This window comes from Saccopteryx leptura, chromosome 1 (genome assembly GCF_036850995.1).
Source record: "Saccopteryx leptura isolate mSacLep1 chromosome 1, mSacLep1_pri_phased_curated, whole genome shotgun sequence".
NCBI classification, from domain to species: domain Eukaryota; kingdom Metazoa; phylum Chordata; class Mammalia; order Chiroptera; family Emballonuridae; genus Saccopteryx; species Saccopteryx leptura.
Window position 1 is genome coordinate 170121948 of NC_089503.1, and position 24176 is coordinate 170146123.

General features: G+C 38.8%; 1 protein-coding gene across 1 annotated transcript in view; it reads right to left on the minus strand.

The window, feature by feature from the left end:
- The window catches only part of USH2A (usherin), a 538690-nt gene that overhangs the window by 491774 nt on the left and 22740 nt on the right, over window positions 1–24176 (minus strand). Inside the window, exon 4 of the mRNA XM_066379924.1 lies at window positions 12287–12419. Coding sequence (XP_066236021.1) covers window positions 12287–12419 — 133 coding nt within the window. The remainder of the gene's footprint in view (window positions 1–12286; window positions 12420–24176) is intronic.

Consider the following 24176-nt stretch of genomic DNA (forward strand, 5'->3'; position numbering starts at 1 on the left):
ACTTTGGGTGGTGGGTATGCAACATAATTGAACGACAAGATAACCTGGACTTGTTATCTTTGAATATATGTATCCTGATTTATTGATGTCACCCCATTAAAAAAATAAAATTATTAAAAAAAAAAAAAAAAGAACAAGTAAATTTAAATCAACAACAACAACAAAAAAAAGAAAAACAGCAAAAATGAAGAATAAGGCAATTTTGTCAGAGCCTGAATCATGGCATTAAATGTCCAGGGTGGCTTCATTCTTTAATGCATTCATTCATTCAACAAGGGTTAACTGGGAGCCTGTTTGGTGCTAGGTCCTTCCATAGTTCCAGAGCTATACCAGTCAATGAAACAGGCACCAAAAAAACTAAATAAACCAAAAAACCACTTACTTCTATGGGACTTGCATTCAAGCTATATGAACACAAAAAATGAATAATTGATATAACATCTTAGAACATGATACATGCTACAAAAAATGGAAAATTTAGGGCGGTTGGACCGCACGGCTGGATTTTTATTTGGTGGGATGTTCAGGTGAAGCCTCACTGAGAACGCAGTGTTCCCCGTGGAGAGGGAATGTACTGCACATATATCTAGGAGCAAGGTGTTCCATGACACCAGTCAGGTAGTAATATCCACTCAGGGGAAAGGTGATGGTGGTCAGGGCCAGGGTGTAGAAATAGAGGTGTAAACGTTAATGCTCATCAATTAGAATTAACTTCCTAATACTTAAAGGGGAGCTCTGCTGTGGAGAGATAATGAAGTCTACGTTATCATCTATAAAAGAAAGGGGCTGGTTTGATGACCTTTAAAACCACTTTAGTTTTCAGTTTTGGTGTCTGAACATAGAACAATCACATTCTCTACTACAGAGTGCATGGCTGAAGGAAGCTCCAAAAAAAAAGTTAGAAAAAGGTCCCTAAATACATAGAATTAACGTAAATCATCCATTCCAAATAAGAGGATTTTGATTTGGGGGGATAATATCAAAATATTTCAAGGACATGGTCATAATAGTAAATTTACACAGTGCTTTGCTAGTTGCCAATTTTTTTTTAACAACGGATTCATTGGAATAAACATTTCATAAAGAGCTTCTTCTTTGGAAAAATATTCATATGGTAATGACAGGCCTAAATTATATAAATTGACCAAGGAAACAGACATGACTCATACCAGAAAGATCTCATAGTTGTCTACTCAGAAAACAGGCAATGCCTGGAAGAAACATATCTCCATATCACAACCAGTGGCACAACAAAATTAGTTAAATGGGAAAACTGTTGAATAACTTTCACAAACTTTTAGCTATGCCAACCAAAAAAAAGAGGGAAGACTCAAATTACTAATATCAGAAATCAAAGGAGAGACATTACACTTTACCTTACAGGCATGAATCCTATGAACAACTCTATGCTAACCTAGATAAAATGAAGAAATTCCTAGAAAGACACAAACTACTGAAACTGAAGAAACAGATAATCTTTTTTTTTCTTTTTTCAAGTAAGAGGAGGGGAGATAGACAGATTCTTGCATGTGCCCCAACTTGGATCTATCTGGCAACCCCTGTCTGGGGCTGATGCTTGAATCAAATGAGCTATCCTCAGTGTCTGGGGCTGATGATACTCTAACCAACTGAGCCACTGGCTGTGAGGGGAAGAGGGAGAGAAGGAAGAAGGGGGAGAGGCAGATGGTTGCCTCTCATATGTGCCCTAACTGGGGATCAAACCCAAGATCTCCACACTCCAGGCTGATGCTCTACCCACTGAGCCAACTGCCCAGGGATGTGATCACTTCTTAAGTTATGTAAATGTCTAATCACTATGTTGTATACCTGAAATGAATATAATACTGTATGTCAACTATAATTGGAAAATTAAAAAAAAAGTTAAGAAAGGAAATCCTAGTGGAAGAAGAGAAAGAATATGGAACTGGAAAAGAAAAAAAAAAGTCTAAAGAGATAATTACCAAGAACTTCCAAAAGTAATAAAAATATCAACTTACATATACAAGACTCAGTGCCAACCTCAACAAAGATAAACACAATATATAAAAAAAACAACAACCAGGGTGTGCAGGTACTAACTACACAGTCAAACTGTTCATGTCAAAGAGGAACTCTTCAAAACAGCAGGAGGGAAACAACATATAGCATACAAGGAGACCCTGGCATGAAGGATGGCTGATTCCTTATGGGACACAATGAAAGCAAGAATACAATGAAGAAACTAAAAATTTTAAAGTCCTGAAAAAGAAATTATCAATGTAGAATTCTACAGTCAATGAAAAGATTGTTGAAAAGCAAAGGTAAATATATTTTTACAAGAACTGAAAAAGTCTGTTTCCCAGCAAATGAACACATAACCAAAGAAAGGGATTTCTTCAGGCTGGGAGAAAGGACCCTGGGTAGAAGGAGGAAGTTCAAGAAACAATGGAGAATAGCAGAAAGGGCTAACCTCTAGAGAGAGATAAATTATTTCATGGCATTTACCTACACAAGATACAGCTGAATTAAATATCTAAGCCCTGGCCGGTTGGCTCAGTGGTAGAGCGTCGGCCTGGCGTGCAGAAGTCCCGGGTTCGATTCCCGGCCAGGGCACACAGGAGAAGCACCCATCTGCTTCTCCACCCCCCCTCCTTCCTCTCTGTCTCTCTCTTCTCCTCCCGCAGCCGAGGCTCCATTGGAGCAAAGATGGCCCGGGCGCTGGGGATGGCTCCTTGGCCTCTGCCCCAGGCGCTAGAGTGGCTCTGGTTGCAACAGAGCGATGCCCCGGAGGGGCAGAGCATCGCCCCCTGGTGGGCAGAGCGTTGCCCCTGGTGGGCGTGCCAGGTGGATCCTGGTCGGGCTCATGTGGGAGTCTGTCCGACTGTCTCTCCCTGTTTCCAGCTTCAAGAAAAATACAAAAAAAAAAAAAAAATCTAGTGTATCATCTCTCTACTTGAACATTTTTCTCTCTCCTCACCCTAAGAAAATTTTCTTTTGAGCCAAAAAATTAAGTATCACTCATGACTATTCTTTTAAAATACTTGTTTCACAAAGTTAATCAACTTAATATCAACATGCACAATAGTCATATTTATATTTATGATAGCCAATTTGACCAAGTAGCTAACAGGAACCAAGTATATTTTATTTTTATGTCTTACAATTACCATGAACACTGTTTCATAAAACATTTTACAAATGAGTAAACAAATTAGAAAACTGGGTCGAGAAGTTCAATTTTTCACCAACATCTTGCCTTTTCAGAAGCAGAGATGGGATTCAAACTCAACCCGGTCTGATTATGAATCTCTTGTGCCTTGCTTCTTAGGCACTGATTATTATCGCAACAACAACGTGTGTGTACAATGAGGTCAATGTCCAGAGTGGATGTGTATTTCCTCAATGCATTTAAACTTATAGTATACTACACACTTGGGCATTTTTTTCATTTAATAACACATCATGAATCTGTTACCATGTCTCTACAAATAGACATATTTCATTTCCCTAATGGCACACTTCTTTTCATTGTAGGTATGAATTGTAATTTATTTAATCCATTCCCTTTGAAGTTTTTAACTGGTTCCAATTATTGGCCACTTTAAATCATTCTGTGAGGAACATTTTTGAGTACGTATTTAAGGCCTCGTCTAATTATAGTCTTGAGATAATGTCCTAGAATTAGAATTCTTAGATTAAATAGCTTTCACATTTTTTAACTTTTCACAGTTTGCCAGGTTATCCCGAACTCTTTTCAATGCTGGTATTATCTCTTTTTTTTATTTCTTGCCAAATGAAGTACAAAATGATAGGCACTATTGGGATTTAAATTCTGTTTCTTAGTCAGATATTTCAATATTTTCCTCTAGTGTTTCCGGCCATGGTATCGTGGTAATAAAAGTCTTTAATATGCCAGGATTACAAACCCATTTGCCTTCATTTTCTTCCACGACCTCAGGGATTACATATTTTGCATTTAAGTTTTCATGCACCTGCAGTTTTTATTTAGTGTGGATGGAAGGTGCACATTTAACTTCTTCTCTCTTGACTCCTGTAACTTAGTTGGATTGCTATCCCAGTAGTGTTGCTAGATATCTCTTCTGTGATGGTCTGAAACACCCACTTTATCTTTAATTAATCCCCTCTGGACCTACATGCACCTCATTCATCTATTCTTCTTCCTTTCCATTTACTTGGTTTAATTAATCGATTTCTATGCTTTTTTATTTCTTTTTTAAAATCTAATTTGAAAAAACTCTCAGAAAAATTTTTGCACAATCTCAGCTAAGGTTAGACATGGAAACTCATGGGACATATGTAGATATTAAAAGTAGTGTTCCAGCCCTGGCCGGTTGGCTCAGTGGTAGAGCGTCGGCCTGGCGTGCAGGAGTCCCGGGTTCTATTCCCAGCCAGGGCACACAGGAGAAGCGCTCATCTGCTTCTCCATCCCTCCCCCTCTCCTTCCTCTCAGACTCTCTCTTCCCCTCCCGCAGCCAAGGCTCCATTGGAGCAAAGTTTGCCCGGGTGCTGGGGATGGCTCTGTGGCCTCTGCCTCAGGCACTAGAATGGCTCTGGTTGCAGCAGAGCAACACCCCAAGATGGGCAGAGCATCGCCCCCTGGTGGCATGCCAGGGTGGATCCCAGTCGGGCGCATGCGGGAGTCTGTCTGACTGCCTTCCCATTTCCAACTTTGGAAAAATACAAAAACAAAAACAAAAACAACAAAAAAGTAGTGTTCCAACTCCAGAATGGAAAACAAGTAGGTGTATTAAGATAAAACACACAACAGAAAATATGGAAGGGAAAGGGGAGTGAGCATTAAGTGAGTACCCTCTTTCCCCTGTGTATTTTCTTCCATGGATACATAATGTAGATACCCCCATATTTAAAGGGAAAGTAGAACTCTTGGTAAATGAGTTCAGAAGTAGTTTTTTAGAGTGTTGAGTCATGTGATTTCTGTATTTTTAAATCCAGAATCTGGAAGGCAGCTGTAGCTGTTACTACAATGACTTTAGAACCTCCTTTTCAAGACACTCTGCCACCACAACTCCTCTAGAATTTATGCCCAACTGGACAGACTGAAATAAAGCTATGGCTGGAAAAAAATGCTCTCCAAATGGGCGCTGGTTGATATGGTCTAAGGTGTTTCTATTCTTGTATTTAAAAACCAGTCTGACCAAGTAAGATCTTCCCATTAGTATGCATAATATATATATATGTATTTTGCATACATTACTTTGCATGCATTATCTTTATATTATGTACATGTGCATTCATCATGTATGTGTATTTTGTATACATCTGTGGATCCATACAGTATATGCAGACATACATTACATGTCTACATTGTCCAGTAATATGTATACCAGACTCCATGGAAAGCATTCATTTGGTCCAGTGATTAATTTCCTCAGGGCAGCAAAGACAAGGCCTGCAGCAACAGAAATTGTCGTTGGCAACATATTTTTCTAGACGTTATGCTAGTTATGGATGAGACTCAAAGAACAAGTCTGCAGCAGCCAACACTCACGTGAAAATTCATTGCTTCCCAGGTGCAGAGACAGGGAAACAAGTTAAGCCTGAGCAGGGGCAGGCAAACACCTTGCTCTCCTACAGGCTCTCCTTGGATATCATGGTGCTTAAGGCCACGACGGCTCCAAAGCATGGCCGGCCGGCCTGGCCCTGCCCAACGGCACCTGCAATTCAGCTCGTCATCATCCCATGTGCCGTTACCCCTCCTGAATGAAACTGTCTTGGCATGGACAAAAGTATGGAGGACAGTGACTTAATTTTTTGATTAAAAAAAAAGAAGAAGAAGAAGGAGCAAGCGGGAAAAAGAAAATGATTTATCCTAAGTCCATGGGAACATTCTGTACCTATCTCCTTTTTGATTAGAGAGGTGGTGTGCAGCCTGGCTCATTAGGCAGAAGTAATGAGCCAGGCTATGTGCCATCTTTAATTAGAGAAAAGATACAGTAGGTACAACTGTACCTATAAATTGATGGGATAGAGATAAAAAATTGTTTTTAAATATCCATTCCTCCTAGAGCTCTCCAATGCTCGGAACCCCATGAGAAAATTATAAGAAAGACTAAGTAACATTTGAAATAAACCTTTTTCCAATGATATGTTTTCTAAGCAGAAGTTAAATTTATTTTCACACAGTTTATAAATGAATATCAGATCCCGTCCACACTATCCCTCTGAAGCATTAATTCAACAGTTGTACACTGAAGTAGAGCAGAAACAAGTCATTTCAACCCAATAGTGAGCCATGGACAAATTTATGGCCTATTAAATACTTTGAGCATCATTTGGGGCAATAAAACACTTTCAGAAATACTAATGGGGATTAAATATTGAAACAAGGCTCACAAGATTTAATGTATTATTAAGAAATTCTGCATACAGAGTACTTTATAAAATTCTTCAATATACTAATTACTCCAACCAAGCTTCTAAAGATACTAGTTTCCTAAAAGGTGACTTATTCATGTAAGGTTAACTTGACCTAAGAGCATAGACAAACCACAGCAATAAAGTTGCTTAGACACAGTTTTTCTTTTTCTCTCTCAACAATTCTATGTAAAGATACAGTTATCCCTGCTTCACAATAAGAAAACAGATGTTGGAAGAAAATAATAGGGACTACTTACTGGATATGTACTCTATAATCAGCAATATCTTCTAAACATAGTATCTCATAATTCTTATAATATCCATATGGTTTATTAAAACATCATAGATTAGAAAACTGAGACTTAAAAAAGATACACCATACCCACTTTTATTAAGAAATAATTGACATACATCACTGTATACGTTTAAGTCGTAACACATGATAGTTAGACTTACATACATTGTGAAACATTACCACAGTAGGTTCAGTGAACATCCACCTTCTCACACAGATACAATAAAAGGAAAGAAAAGAGTTTCCTCTTGCAGTGAGAACACACAGGACTTACCCTTATCAACTCTTCTATATATCATAGAGCACTGTTAGCTACAGTCGTCTTGTTGTACATCACATTCCTAGTACATGCCTGTCTTAGCAGGGGAAGTTTTTACTTTTTGATCACCTACCAGCTCTGGTAACCATAAATCTAATATTTCTCCCCCCCCCCTTTGAGTTCATGTTTTTGTCTTTTAGGTCCCACATATTAAGTGATATCATACAATATTTGTCTTTCTATTTGATTTCTCTTAGTATAACACCTTCAAGGTTCATCTTGTTGTCGCAAATGGTAGGATTTCCTTGTTTTCAATGGCTGAATAATACTCTATTAAGTATGTCTCACAACTTTTCTACCCCATCATCCATCTATCAATGGACACTCAGGTATTGTAAATGATGCTGCTATGAACATGGCGGTACAGTTACCATTTCAAGTCAGTGTTTTCAATCCCTCTGGATTTATTTCTAGAAAAGGAATTGCTGAATCATATGGTACTTGTAATTTTAATTTTGGGGGGGGGGGGTGCCACTCACTGTTTTCCATGGTAGTTGCACCGTTTGCATCCCCACCAATGGTACCCAAGGCTGAAGGTTGTGTTCAGTAATGGGCGGGACTAGGAATGAGACTCCCTGCCCGCGTGCAGCCAGAGGAGCAGCTGCAACAGCAGTCTAGCTCTCCTGCTGCTGTCTCCATCTAAGTGCCCTGCCCCCAGGCTTCTGACTCTGCCTATCCACCTCTGCTGGACTGCCTCCTGGCCACACAGCTCTGCCAGTCAGATAGGGCCAGAAGACCCTCCACAGTGGCCCTGGGATTGAGCGCCCTGCCTGGGGGTGGGCACACTGGGCACCAGGGCCAGCAAAACTCTGGTTTGAGGACCTGAACCAGGCAGTTCTTCACCCCACTGTGTCCCAAGGTTAGCATGGCCCTGACTTGGTTTGGCAGATGGGCAAAGCTGCTGGTTGGGATTACTAGGTGGTCACTGCAGGAGTGAACTCTGGCAGCCAAGATTTCTGCTGGTTGTTTCAAGCCCCTCCCCCTCCATGTCATAGTCAGATTCTCACTGGTGGAGCAGAGCAGACTCTGCAATCCCCGTGGTACGAGATCAGAGTCGGGGCTCCCATGAAGAGGCCCACAGTGCTGGGGAGGATGGTGTACCCCCTGGGTTCTCTTTCCCACTGTGGGAATTACGGGCTCAGGGGCAACCTCCTCAAGCAGCACTGCACTGTCCTGAGGGAGGGTCATTGTAGTCAACATTAGCAGTAGCCTCTTCTCTAACCTTCTAACGCCATCTGCCTTGGTTTCTGTGGTGTGTGTGTGTGTGTGTGTGTGTGTGAGAGAGAGAGAGAGAGAGAGTATGGAGGGGGGTGGTGCAGCCTCACTCCTGTGTTCTGGGGATTGTCTCAGTGGTATCTTGTTTTTTCACAGTAGTTAGTTGTTCTTATGAGGGGAAGTAAAGTAAAAAACAATGTCGCCATCTTGGTAACATCACGCAAAGACACATATTTTGATCAAAGGCTCCCAACTGGATTGAATTGAATCCTATGTTAGTTTGACCCCAGAGTTTGTAATACCAATACAGTGCTTTCAAATGTATATTGCTCACAAAAATTAGGGGATATATTATCATTTCATATTCATTTTGAAATATCCTCTAATTTTTTTGAGCAGTATATTATGCAGAACAAAAATGTGAATCACCTGATCAGGCAGTGGCGCAGTGGATAGAGCGTCAGACAGGGACATGGAGAACCCAGGTTCAAAACCCCGAGGTTGCTGGCTTGAGTGCGGGCTCATCTGGTTTGAGCAAGGCTCACCAGTTTGAGCCTAAGGTCACTGGCTTGAGCAAAGGGTCACTTGGTCTGCTGTAGCCCCCCGGTCAAGGCACATATGAGAAAGCAATCAATGAACAACTAAGGTGTTGCAATGAAGAATTGATGCTTCTCATCTCTCTCCCTTCCTGTCTGTCTGTCCCTATCTGTTTCTCTTTCTGTCTCTCTCTGCCTCTGTCACAAAAAAGTAAATAAATAAATAAATGTATGTCTTTATCCTAGAATAATGGTCACCAGGAAAAACAAACTCAAATTTTGCATTGTGTCTAAATGAATTAAAACAGCACCCATAAAAATCTATGTGACAACTCAAAAGCCATGGCTGTTTGTGCATTTATTGTAGACATTCAAACATATTTGAGTGCCCAAATGATAGGATTATATAAGGCTTAAAATTTTTCAAAAGCATTGGACTTAAGATCAATAAAAAAAATTATGGTATTTCCATGTAACAGAAAAAAATAGAAAACCAAGTTTAAAAAGTATACATAAAAATTGCATGAGGAAAGAACCAACACATACACAGGACAAAGCCTTATAAACACAAGTAAGACCTCTGTTCAGAAAACTAAAACCGCTGCTGAAAGAAATCAGCACACATTATGTTATGGATTGGAAGATCTGAGAGTGTACAGATGTCCTGATCCCAAAACTGATTAATGATTAAGTATCAGGAGAATTTTTGTGAAATATAGCTGCTTCAAAAATTCATACAACAGCCAAGACAATCTTGAAAGAAATAAAACCGATGGGCATATTAAATACTTCCAGATATTAAGACTTTTGTGGAGCCTACAATAACAAAAATGAAATGTTTTGATTCAAGTGCTGGCAAGCAGATCATTGGAACAAAATAGCTCAGGAGCAAAGCCACCCTCACATGTACAGATACATTACTGTGACAAAGTTACCATGGCAGAGCAGCAGAGAGAAGATGATCTACTTAAAGAAAATGTTTGTAGGTCAATTAGAGAGTCACATGGGAGAAGAATGAGTCTTGATTCCTACCTCATACTATACCCAAAGATCTATTCAAGATAAAATATAGACCTGGATTTGAAAGGGAAAATAGTAACACTTGTATTAAAAAGTAGAGGAGAATATATTCACGCTATGAGGGTTTGCAATGATATCATTAACAGGACGTAAAAAAGATTAAGCATAAAAGAAAAAATTTTAAATTTGGCTTCATTAAGATAAAAGAATGTCTATTGATCAAAGAATACCATTAGGAGAATAAAAGGATAAGCAATAGCCCAGAAGAGACAGCCATCCATGTATCTGTCAAGGAGCTCATATTCAAAATATTGAAGAGCCCCTATTAATCAATAATAAAAGATAAACTATCCAATTTAAAAATTGGCAAAAACTTAATAGGTACTTCACAAAGAGCATCTTCACATGATCAATAAGCACATGAAAATCTCTCAATATCACCAGTCATTAGGAAATGCATCACACACACACCAGAATGGCAAACAACATATGACAATACTAAGTGTCGGTAAGGATGTCGAACAACCAAAATTCTCATATATTGCTGGTTGGAACACTCATTTTACAATATTAAATAAGTATTTCCTAAACCTAAAGAAATAGCAACACACAGTGATACATCTCATGAGCATAGTGCTGAGCAAAAGGAATCAGACTCAAAAGAGTATTCCCTGTATGATTTAATTTGCACATGAGTTTAAAAGGAGGCAACTCTAGTCTCTAGTGATAATCTATACTGACACTATTCTGTGTTCACCATTAGAGTTGTGTTCACCAGGAGTCTGAAATACAGAAAATCTCCTATAGCATTTTTCAGGCATACACAGAGATTAAAAAGTCATCAGATATATTTGCATTATGTTGCATGCATGTTTTTGCCTTAAAATTTTTAGGTGTTTTTAAATTTCTACACTGCAAAGTTACATGCTATCTAAAAACTGGAAAAAATTTTTTGGCATAACATTCTTAACAATAATGAGCATTAATCAACTGTAAATGTATGTATGCATTATGTATGATTGTGTGTATATGTGCATACTAGATCTATTGCTATACAGTGCTTTCTATCAAGTAATGACTAATAATATTGAAATGTTAGGAACAATGTAAATGTTCCTTAATAGAGACTTGTGTAAAAAATTTTTGTAACAGCTATACAATTGTACACAATGCAATCATTTTAAATGAGAAGACATATTAACATGAAATGTTGTCTATAACTTTTGAAGGGCAAGTATTTATTTTTAGAGGATTCAGAGAAGGCATTTGTATAATAATAGCATTTTTAGAAAATTATATTTATAAATGTATTTCTAGGTATCTGTATGAAAATTTTGGTAGGGTATAAAGTCAACTGTATCTATCCATGAAGGTAGAAAAATGAACTATAATTCACAGAGTTCTGTAGTGTTTGGATTTTCTTATAATGGGTATTTTTAAATAATATAATATTTTAATTTCAAAGTGCAGCAATTTATAGACCATTGTGCTAATTATTTTAAGATAATTCTAAATTCAGCTTTTGTTCTTTTCAGTAGGTAGTATGCAGTATCTTTTTAAAGTATATGGTAGCCTGACCTGTGGTGGTGCAGTGGATAAAGCATCGACCTGGAAATGCTGAGGTCGCCTGTTCGAAACCCTGGGCTTGCCTGGTCAAGGCACATATGGGAGTTGATGCTTCCAGCTCCTCCCCCCTTCTCTTTCTCTGTCTTTCTCTCTCTCCCTCTCTCTCTCTCTCCTCTCTAAAAATGAATAAAATAAAATAAAAAATTTAAAAAAAAAATAAAGTATATGGTCATTCTCAGGGTGGAAGATATGAAGACCATAAATCCACTTTATTACATGTCAGATATTATTTCTGTTTATATCTGATCCTCTAAGTCCTACTTTAACCACAGTCCCACAATAAAACTCAAACCAGAACAAAGAAGAGGAAAAACTATATAGCTTATTACACATTGTTCTTAATTAAAAATTGATCACAGTAGATGCATTCTAATTATAAAGTTTCCCTGGTACAGTGGGTTAAAGGGAGCCCTCCAAAAAATTATGTCCCCCTGGATCCTCTGAGTGTGAACTCACTTGGAAAACAGGTGTTTGTCGATGCAATTAAGGATCTCAAGATGAGAGTGGACTGGTTTGGAATGGGCCCTAACTCTAACCACAAGCATCCTTAGGAGAAAAGGGGAGAAGACGGAGAAGGACAAGGAGGTAGAGATTAGAGCCACACAGCAACAAGCCAAGGAGCACTGAGGCCTGCCAGAAGCCCCTAGAAGGAGAAAGACCGGAACAGATTCTCTGTCCGAAGCTCCAAAAGAAAGCAACGCTGCAAATCCTTGGTGTCAGGCTTCTAGCCCAGAACTGTGAGAGGATGCATTTCTATTGTACTAAGCCCTCACCCACTTGTGCTCATTTATTTCAGTCTCCCTAGGAACAGATACATTCAGGTATTTTAAAATATTATTTTCTGATCCTCAATAACAGTAAAATTGAATAAAATCATTTTCTGAAGTCAGATCTTACCATTTATACTCTGTCCTATCTGCGTAGTACCAGAGGCGAAATCTGTAATTGAACCTCTTAGAGTTCTTGCATCAAAAGCGGTATTATCTGCCTCCAAACCGTTGATGAAAAAACTGATTTTTGTCTGATGCACCTGTAAGGAATGATCACCATTATTATTTTAGCTGCCATTATTCACCATAACCTTTAATTTTGTAATGACTATATTTCAGCCATCTTTTTCAAGTTAATTTTCTGTTTCTCCACTTTCTTCATTTGGAAAGACAAAATAATTTATTTTAACAGCTAGTGATACATTTGTGTGTTTATATAACTAGATATAAACCAACATATTGTAGTTTGGGGCTGTGATGATATATGTACCAGTGTATTTGCAGGTATATACAATTGTTTGTCTCATCTATTTAAGAGCCTTAAAGGCCATGCTTTCATAAGATTTTTGAGACCATGTTGTTTCTTTAGATATTAGTTAAATGTGGTATAGCCATCTTTGGAAATAAACAGAAATGAAAACAAAAGGGAGAAATATTCAAAACCAGATATTTCAATGAAATATAAGACAGATATAATTCAAGTTAGGTTGCCACACACACTTCTCATAAACATTTACTTTCTTAGGAATTACTTATTCTCAGATGTACTCTCCCAACATAAAGTTTTTTTAAGATTTGCTAATCTTTTTGTTTAGGCTAATTATTCAGGCAACCTAATAACTCTCTACACAAGGGATTAGCAAACTTCTTCTGTAAACAGCCAGAGGAGTTTTTTTTTGTTTGTTTGTTTTTTGTAAGCAAAGGATTTTGTGGTCCAAACAATCAGGTCACAACTATTCAGTTCTGCTGTGTAATAAGAAAATGGCCACAGACCACATATAAATTATTGAACATAGATGTCTTCCAGCAAAAACATTTATAAAAACAGGTGCCCAGCCAGACTGTTCCATGGATTACAGTGTGACGACCCCTGGCTTACACCAAAGTTATGAAATTTTTGTTAGTGTACAGTGATTCCTGAATAGCAATTCAAAGTCTGGTACTCATTCATGAATGGCATCTCTACAAAATCTTCAAGACTGCATACTTCCAAATATGCTGATCAACTGTTTTGACCTCAACGTTAGTCTCTGCAAATAGTCCTGTTTAAGTGCTGTAAGTTCATTGTAAAAGAAATCATTGGTACTCTAATTGGTCAAGGGGCTGAACCAGCAAACAAAAGGCTCGTGAGGTGGATGGGATTGGAAAAGGAAGAAAGAGAAATTTAATGTCTTGCAGTGGAAAGGTTAGATGCTACCATTTTAATAGCAATATGTCAAATCATAGCATTCAAAATGCGATTCTATGAAAACAGCCTTGATATAATTGATTAAAATAAACAACAATTCTCCAACATCTTTAAATTACGTGAGTGATTGCTTAAAGAGCCCCATCTGAAGCAAACCCTCTCTCTTTTAAACAAAAGAAAACTTAGATGTTAACATAATAATTACCTGGTAATATTAATTTGTCAAAAAGTTTTTCAATATGGCTTTTCTCCATTTTATCAACCTGTTTCATGTAAACCACATCCTTTCCTAAATCCCCTTCCCAGAGTAGCATTTTACGTAATTACCAAACAAAGCTATCATAAAGACCTAATGATCACACACCAACTCCTTGAGGGTCTAGATATATACCTATCTGCTAGGTAGAAGGACTGTATTTTTTTTTTTTTTGCATCCCATTTTTTACAGCCTGTTACTGTCATTTGGTGTTTGACTGTTATCATTATAAAAGATACAGGCTTTTCTGCTTTGTTATTTGTAGCATTATCTCATGTTTTACAACATCTCCGCGCAACATGCAGGCACATGAAATATAACTAGTGAAAAGTTCTCGATGGTATTAATGCATAAAAAAGAATGTGGCTCCATCTCTACTGTCTTTGCCCAGCCAAAAGCTGATGAACAGCCAATTTTCCTTTATCACATTAGCACAGCCATGAGGGAAACACATTTGTTCTCGTCAGCTACACTAAAGATACTATTACCAATCTAACATATACATGTTTTATATCAGCAGTATTCTCCGAGCACGAGAAAGCCCACAATATATTAACACCAGCATGACAGTTTATTTAAGAAAAGAAAATTGTCTCCATAGAGGGACAGAAGTTAGAAATGTATGGTGAAAACTCAGTGTCACTAGTCTAATAAAGGTAATAATTCTCAGGCTTTCTTTATAGCAGGTAACACTCCTGTGACAGTTCTGTCATATCATTCAAATAAAAATGTTGTTTTTTACAAGTTTAAGTGCACCTTTATTTTTGAGTCAGATAGAAAGCGAGTTTTTGATTTTCTGCATTCACTGTATTATATCTGCAGTCAAGAGTTCAGGACCTTCTTTTTTTTTTTTTTTTTAATCAACTCATCACAGATTTGCTTAGTGGAAAGGATTCAGTGTCACTCATGGATGTTTTTGCTTGGTTGGTGCTTTAAAAAAATGATTAATGATAATCCCAAGCCTCTCTGGCCTGTTGTCCCTTCCCTACCAACTGCCTTTCTATAAATAAGATGAAATTGTCTCTGGCGTGCTGCACCATGTCTTTTATATGCCAAGATTCTTTAAACTATTTTGCAATTCCGGTCTAGGGCCCTATCACATGAATGCGGTGAAGACAAAGGTGGCTTTTTGCAATAGCTCATTCTGATGGTCCCCTTGCCAGTTATTTAGGGGAATAGAAGTATGTCCAATAGAATTTCTGATTTGAGAAGAAAAAGCGTTCAGCTGAAGTTAACTGCCCTCCTATCTCATTCCCCACCCCCGTGAGAATGAGAGAAGTTCCGTATGTGTTCCTGGTGTGGCAAAAAGGAACGAAGTGGCCAAGTTAGTAGCAGCTGTAGAAAGGCCTTAAATCTCTCACAAGAGACCCAAAAACACTTGAGAAAGAAGACATAGGGGGGCAGGTCATTCTCAAGACTTCATTCTCTCAGGGTTTTATATTTACTTTGACCCCATTTTTGGTCAAATTTGTCTATGAGTGATAAAATGTACTCACTCACTTGAGCACAAGAGTGTATTAGATTTATTTTTTTTAAGTGTAATTCCTGATCATCGCATGTGAGTATAATTCAAAATTCCAGAAAGTCATACAGTAGCTATTTGAGACACTACCAAGGGGAAAAAATAAACACAATCAAGTCCGCCTGGGTTATAGTAATTGTCCTCAATCACCTGAACCATTGTGATGTCAAGTCTTTGTAGGCATCCTACTCCTGCTGGCCCCGACCAGCAAAAGGAACTGCTGATGGGCTGTGAAAACATGGAGAGAGTACTGACTCTGACTTCCTCACCTGGGAAACAGTCATAGAGTTTTCCTGTTATCTATATCCTCCCATTTCAATCTAATTCAACAAAGCATCAACCTGGTACCCACACTAGCCCAGTGGGTTTCACCAAGAAAATACAGTCATGATCCTTTCTCTCAAGAAGCTTGTATGTACAAAACAAAAGAAACATTTTAATACACTAGATAGTGTTTGAATCACAATATATGAAGATGCTTGATTTTGAGCTAAGGACTGATGCTTACTGCAGTCAATGAATGAAATGTCTTACAAGGAACTGCTTTGAGAAGGGAGGCCTTAATCCATTATTGTGTGCTGAGGAACATATTTTAGGGCCTTCTCTGTGAGACTTGCCTTCCCAGACTCAACTTCCGAGCCCTGAAGCATATAAATTTCATTAAAAGCAAAACCATTTTAAGCACCTTTCCCATTGGTTTAGCACAAAGTGATTGGCAACAGACCCTGAGTTCAAACTCACTCTGAAAGGATGATGCCAGATGATACAAACACCAAGGACATCACTTTGAACACAAAGGGATTCAAACACAAAAGAAAAACACCCTGTAGTGATTGTAAAAGCACAACTTTATGGAGCTAAAATGTTTCAGACTTCCTGAAATACTATTGCCCTGAAATAGAATTTCTATTTCTAGGTTAAAGAACTTACATAAAAGACTCTATGATTCTATCTATAATTTTTAAACATAAGAAAAGCAATTTATTCTGAAAACTCTAAAAGGTTGCTTTTAAAATATCCCATATATCTTATATTTCCCTACCTGGGAGTATGTGTATTACCTCTGCTTACCATCCTAAACTAACGTCTTCCTCACTCAGCCTACCCAATTTTACTTCTAACCAGTCGCCAACAGCCAACATCAACGTAACTGCTGAGGTCTCCTCACTTTCCAGCCATAAGATGAGGCTTAATTTTATCCCCATGTTTTACTCAAGCCATTTCCATATGGGAAGAACCTTCCTACTGCCTTTTATTTACCTAAATATTTACTATTTTTCAAAATGTAGATCTCAAATCCCATATCCTCCAACAATCCTTTGTCAACTACTTCAGCATAATGTGTTTCTATTTCTTGAAGAATCAGGATGTCAGACATTGTTCTAAAATTTTTATGTGCAATCATTCTTTTATCCTTGTAACCAGAGGCAGCTTCATTATCTCCATTTTAAAGAAAATGATGCTGAATCTCAGATAATTGAAAACAAATAAAAAAGGTTGTATTATCCAAGGTCACACAGAAGGTTGACTGGTTCCAGAGCTTGTTCTCACCAATGTTAATGAGTCAACACACCCAGTACATGTTTAGAAGCGACAACCGTCTATAGTAGTTTGGACCCATCCATTGAATTTCTCTGCTGTAACTCTACATAGTGATGAGCTAGGCTTCACATCAACATGGCCTTCTCTATTGTCAGGGTCATGACCCTGATGAGCTCTACAGTCACTTGCCACATGCCTGTTCAATGTGCTGAATGCCTTACACATACATTCTCCACACTCTTATCCCCAGAATGAGAACACAGACATTTAATCGCTTTAGTATCCCGCTTCTGCAGATTTGGGGAACCCTTTCATCTCTGAATAGCTCTTAACTATTACAAACAAACTGAAGGATAGCACCTGGTAACTTCAATGCCTGTGTCCCAGCTCTAACCACTGAGATCTCACCAAACAGTTCTTAGACCTTTGCCATGAGAGAGTTTACACAGAGGCAGGTGAAGCTGTCCTATTCCTGGGTCACTTTCAGGATAACTGTATTTAGTTCCTAGAGTGCTCTAAATGTGGCACGGTTTAGGGTCTTCTCTCTTCCCAAAATGTGGCTCCAGAAAGACTCAAGTCTCCACGTGTGGTCTGACTTGCCAAATTAAAATAGGATTATCACCTTAATCTAATCCAAAACAGCATGTGAGATTTTTGGCAATGACATCATGTCGCTCAAACTGATACATTAAGTAGGGCTGAATATTTGCTAAAATAGTGTCCCCCCTCTCTTTTTTTTTAACTTACATCACTGCTAAAGCACATCCATCCTGCCTTGTACATACACAGCTAGTTTTGTAAACCAAGGACAGGAATTATATTTATCCACGTTATAGTTCATCTTGTTAGATCCAGCCCGTTGCTTCAGGCTGTCAAAATCTTTTTGAACGCTATGTCTGTCATCCAACGTATTTACCATCCTCCAAGATGTGTGTCATTTGCAAATGTGATGAGCGTGCCCTACGTGCCGGGCAGATGCTCAATACATAATCCATGATTGATTGACTAATTGATCCTCCAAAAATAAAGCCACAAACACAATCTACACCACGTTATAACTCTAAGCAGGAAAAAGGCACCATTACTTAGTAAATCAGATATGTCATACAGGGACCCCTCACTTCCGCAGAGTAACCTTTTTGACCAACATGAGTCTTCATATAGAGTTATTTAATTAAAAATAAATACTCTAGTCTATTAAATTTTCTCATTTAAGCTATATTTATACAAAACACATACATACATATATATAAAGAGTGGAGGCAATGAATCTGGGAAGGTTGATTTGGCAGAAATTAAGCACATGAGTCACCCATAAATATTTGAAATATGCATATATATATGCTCCCTTTACTAGTCTGAATTACTGAACGACTGATTATAGCTTCTTTCTCTTGGATTGTATGACAGACACCACAGGAAAATGACTTCGTACACAGATACGGTCCTCAAAGATTTTTCTGGTTTGTTTTTGTGTCTACTTTTCCTTTCCCGTGAGCCCACACATTTTATCTCAGCACTCACCCCTCTGCTTGGGCCCTCATTGTCCGGGACGCCCTCCCATACCTCTTTCCCGACATGCACACTTGTTTGGTTTTCCTTCTCTGAGCAACCCAGACAAGCCAGGCCTGTGACATGATGTATGCCTAAATGTATTACATTTTCACATTATATATGATGCTTTGGATTTGCTATTCTTGTCTTACTACCTATTAAAGCTCTCTACGTGTTACAACTTCCTACAAACAAGACTCTGATGTAATGATCTCTTCAAAAAAACCTTTTTTTATTATTAAGTGAGAGGCAGGGATGCAGAGATGGACAACCACATGCACCTTGACCAAGATCCACTCAGCAAGCCCCTACTACGCGATGCTCTGTCCATCTGGGACTGCTCCTCCACTGCTTGGTAACCAAGCTATTTTAGCACTTGAGGCAAGGCCGTGGAGCCATCCTCAGCACACAGGGCCAACTTGCTTGAACCATTTGAGCTATGGCTGTGGGAGGAATAGGGAAGGGTGGAGAAGCATATGGTCACTTTTCCTGTGAACGCTGATAGGGAATCAAACCTGGGACTTTCACACACCAGGCTGACACTCTACCATTGAGCCAGCTGGCCAGAACTGATCTCTACAAATTTAATGTAGGAATTCAAGTAGTTTTCTTTGTCTGTCTTGACTAGATATAAAATTCTCATGGCCACAGCATACCAAACTATTAAATTACTTCCTTCCTCTACCTAAAAATAAATAAATAAATAAGAAGAATAAGCTATTACTGACTGACAAGGTGGTGGTGCAGTGGATAGAGCAGGGGTCCCCAAGCTTTTTACACAGGGGGCCAGTTCACTGTCCCTCAGACCGTTGCAGGGCCGGACTATATAAAAAGCTATGAACAAATTCCTATGCACACTGCACATATCTTATTTTAAAGTAAAAAAACAAAACGGGAACAAATACAATAGTTAAAATAAAGAACAAGTAAATTTAAATCTACAAACTGACCAGTATTTCAATGGGAACTATGCTACTCTCACTGACCACCAATGAAAGAGGTGCCCCTTCCAAAAGTGCAGCAGGGGCCAGATAGATGGCCTCAGGGGGCCACATGCTGCCCTTGGGCCATAGTTTGGGGACCCCAGGGATAGAGCATCAAACTGGGACATGGAGGACCTGGGTTTGAGGCCCCGAGGCCACTGGCTTGAGTGCGGGCTCATCCAGCTTGACAGCTGGCTTACCAGCTTGAGCGTGGGGTTGCTGGCTTGAGTGTGGGATTGTAGACATGACCCCATGGTCACTGGCTTGAGCCCAAAGGTCATTAGCTTGAAGCCCAAGGTCACTGGCTAGAGCCCAAGGTCACAGGGTTGAGCAAGGGGTCACTCGTTCTGCTGGAGCCCCCTAATCAAGGCACATATGAGAAAGCAATCAATGAATAACTAAAATGCCACAACAAAGAATTGATGTTTCCCATCTCTCTCCCTTCCTGCCTGTCTGTCCCTATCTGTCCCTCTTGCTCATTCTCTCACTGTCTTGGTAAGAAAAAAAAAAAAGGCTATTACTTTACACATACAGATGATGGAAAATCTGCCAATGGTCTGATTTATTGTTGACTTCCTAGATAATAGGGTTAGGCCCAAATCATTTTCTGTAGCTACTGCGAGTCCAGACGTCCTAGTTTCACTCACTGCTCACCATCACTCCTGCTACAACCCTTGTGTGAGCCACCACCACCTGCTCATCTAGATCTTTTTTTTTTTTTTTTTTTTTTTGGTATTTTTCTGAAGTGAGAAGCAGGGAAGCAGTCAGACAGACTCCCACATGCACCCAACCAGGATCCACCTGGCATGCTCACCAGGGGGCAATGCTTTGCCCATCTGGGCTGTTGCTTAGCTGTAACTAGAACCGTTCTAGCACCTGAGGCAGAGGCCATGGAGCCATCAGCACCCAGGCCAACTTTGCTCCAATGGAGCCTTGGCTGTGGGAGGGGAAGAGAGAGATAGAGAGACAGGAGAGGGGGAAGAGTGGAGAAGCAGATGGGTGCTTCTCCTGTGTGCCCTGACCTGGAATTGAACCCGGGACTTCCAAACACCAGGCCGACACTCTACCACTGAGCCAACTGGCCAGGGCCTCACCTTGATTTTTGCACTGGCCTCCTAACTGGCCTCCCTGATACGATCTGTGATGCCCAGATAGCATCCCTAGGATTCTTTGCTAAAACAAAATGAGATCATGCCACTCCTTCGCAAAATGATCTTCAACGGGTTCTCACCCAGAGTGAAAACATGTTCTGCAAAGCCCTCCATTCGTCTCCTGGTTACCTCTGGCTTATTTCCCATTAGTGTGCTCTATGCTCTCTGAGAGTACAGTCCATGCTCTCTGTTCTAGCTACATTTCCACTCTGTGTATTTTTGGGTTGTGGTTTCTTTTTCCAACCTTATCTCACCTGCCTTCTACTTCCGGGGCATTTTAATCAGCTGCTGCTATGTCTGAGCAGGGCACAATAGTAAATCCATTTCTCTAGCAAAAAACAAAACAACACACACACACACACAAAACAGCAAAACTCTGGTTAACTGTGAGAAATGAACTTTAAGAAATGACTAGAAGTCCTGCCCAAGTGCCTTTTTCATAATGCACTTGAGATCTTCTCAAAATTTCACTTTACCATGAGGCTTTTGCTCCACTCTGGATTAGTGTCTAAGTCATTTATACCATTAAATGAGCTAAATGACAGCAAGTTGTCACCAGAGTTCTCAAGGATTTCTCCGAGGAACCAGAGACTTACAAAAGGAGGAAGTGTCATTCCGTCTGAATCCAACCATTACATCCATTGACCTGAAAGCTAGGAAGGTTTTATTTCTCCAAGAAAAATAAAACAATAGGAAAGCTTGAGTATCCAATCAAATGCATGACACTGACCTCACCAAAGGGCTTCACTGTTTGTTCTCTTAACCAGGGTTTAGAAGGAATAGGTATTTTAATGGAGAAGTTTAGCACAGGATACTGCAAAGGAACACAAAACCAAATGAATAAAACTGAAATATAATTGCACCAAGGAGTAACCTGGACATACAAACTCCATCTTATTTGAAATAACATTTTACATGAACTCAAACTCAGCACTATCCTTTAAAACATATTTATAGAACTAAAATATTTATAGAACGAAGGGGAGGATTGATAAGAAATTCTAGTTTTATTTCAGGATTTCATTTATAATCCCCAAGGAAGAGTTAGTCTACGTGTCATCTGCAGATGACACCAAATTGATAGGTATTGCCAAAGTCACCGAGAAACAACATAAAATAAAATGCAAGAGATTTTGAGGAGGAATGGAGTATGAGATTCACTGGATTTAAATGGAAAGTCATTTAGAACACACATTTTAGATAGCATCTCTTTCCTATTAGCTCCCAGTGTTTACATGGGTTACTATCCCTACCTCTTATTTACTGGGAGCAATACTATTTCCAGACAAGAGGCAGAACACGAGCCAAAATCATGAAAAATAAAAGCTCAGAAATGCCAAATGCTGAAAAAAATCAGTCCTAGGACTTGTGAGAGAAGGCCAGTGTGTGTGCGTTTCTTCATTGATGTGAAAAGTTATGAAAATGTGCACTGTTCTGAAGGGAACTCCAGTTAAAGGAGCAAACAAAGGTGAGTGTGAGTACATCTGTGCAGAGGAAATGGTCATGGAATTCAGTCTGAGACAACACATGAGAAAAACAGATGACCAGTTTAGTCACAGTGACACAGATGTAACCAACACAGATGCATTTGAAGATGACATAGCTCAGAGTGACTAGAATGAAAGGAACGTGGGGAGGCCTTACAGGACATGAGGCAAGTCATCAAGGGTCTGTGCACCATGCTGAGCAATACTTTTTTTAAATGTAGAATATTACTACTTGAACTTTGAAAGATCAGTGACATCCCCGTGGCCATATAAACTTAGAAATGAGAGATTTTGGTAATCATGAGGATAACAACAGTACTAGGATTTGTGGTTGTGAACGAGGTCTCCTGGTGAATATGTAAACTGCATAATGTTAAGCTAGGAGCCATGAAGTTACCAACATAAAGAGCCTGCCTTGAACAAAAGAAGCTCTTGAAAAAATAGGTTTGATAGAAATAAGCTGATGAATCAATACATTAGGGTATCCACAACCTTTTAAGTAACTTGGATATAAAAGGAAGAAACTGATCTTATAGAAAAAAAAAGCAAGAAATAAATTCAAAGACATAATGAAAAAAGCAACATTCAGTGATTCAAAGGGTGAACTGAATATTCAGCTGTGAAAAGCTTAACGTATGCCCAGGAAAACAAAGATTAACACCAAAACATATGCTTGCAAATGGTCCTGGAATTTAAGGATGAAGAAAGAAACCTGTAGGAATCCTATATGTGCCAAAATAAAGCAGAACACCCACAGTGGAAAATAATTCTCAAGATCATGCCATGTATTAAAAGCTCATAACTGAAAAGGAATATGAAAAGAATTTCATCTGCATCCAAGTCATTGTTCGTGGGTCCAGGCATTAGGAAGATAGTCTCAACTAGGCAAGGATTTAGAAGGTACATCACCAGACAAGTTTCCTTTCAGAAAATAGAAATACTTCCACCAGATAGAAGGCTCAATTCAAATGCAGAAGTTAGATGAGTATGGCAGACAAAAAATGCTCAAGGAGCATGGAATCCACTTATACATATTATTTCTAATAGTAGTTGTAAAAATGTTATTACGATGCTTCAAATAAAGGTATCATCTTTTTATTGTGATGATTTTGCAACAATATATTGTGATAAGGAGCCTTATTTATTTTAACCAAAAGGAGAATGTGGGAAGAGAAAAAAAATTACAAAAAGCAATTCTGTGATAACTCCCTTACTTTCCTATGGGAGTTAATATATAGCTTTATGTCTAAAGTTTACAACTTTAGAAATACAAAGTATTTTTACATGTAGATTTTAAAAATAATCACTAGTATAAATAAAACCAAATTTAATTCTTTGAAAATTACCAGAGGGGAAACCATTGCTAATAATGCATTAAGATCTGTTAGTAATCAATAAAAAATGCAAACCCCTTAATTTAAAAAAAAAGCAATGAATAGGTATTACTCAGAAGAAAAAAATACATACAGGTCATCAGTAAGTCTTGCTGTGGTAAGACCGACAAAAGTTAGAGTAAGGAATGCAAAAGAAAACAAGAATGCACTAATCTGATTTTACCCATCAGATTGGGAAACAGGAAAAAATGATGATTTTCTATATTGACAAGAAATTGAGGAATAGGCTCTATGAATCACCTTGGGTAGGAGTCTGCATTAGCCAGCCATTTTCTGAAGGCAATCTGTCAATATACACCCACCAAAAATAAAATTATGCACACCCTTTAAATCAACAATTGCACCTTCCAAATTTACCCTAAGGCTGCAGTGAAACTGGCTCCAGTGGAAATCATTAATTTATAATAGCCTCAAGTACACACGCTTGTGCTTTTCTTCAGCATTATTTTGCAGTCTATACATAGGCACTAACATTGCATCAGGTGGAAGATTTGAGACTGGGTGTTTGGAAATAAAAGCAATGTTTAAAAGAGTATTAAAGCCATGTTTCTTGCGGCTAGCCTAGAAGTGAAAGACAAGAGCCCTGAAGAGACTCAGTAGAGTCAAAGACAAATACAGAGTCTAGCCTTGACTTAACTCTGTAATCAAAGTTATCATTTGGGGCAGGGATCAAACCTACAACCCTGGCATACCAAGAGGACGTTCTAACTGAATGAGCTA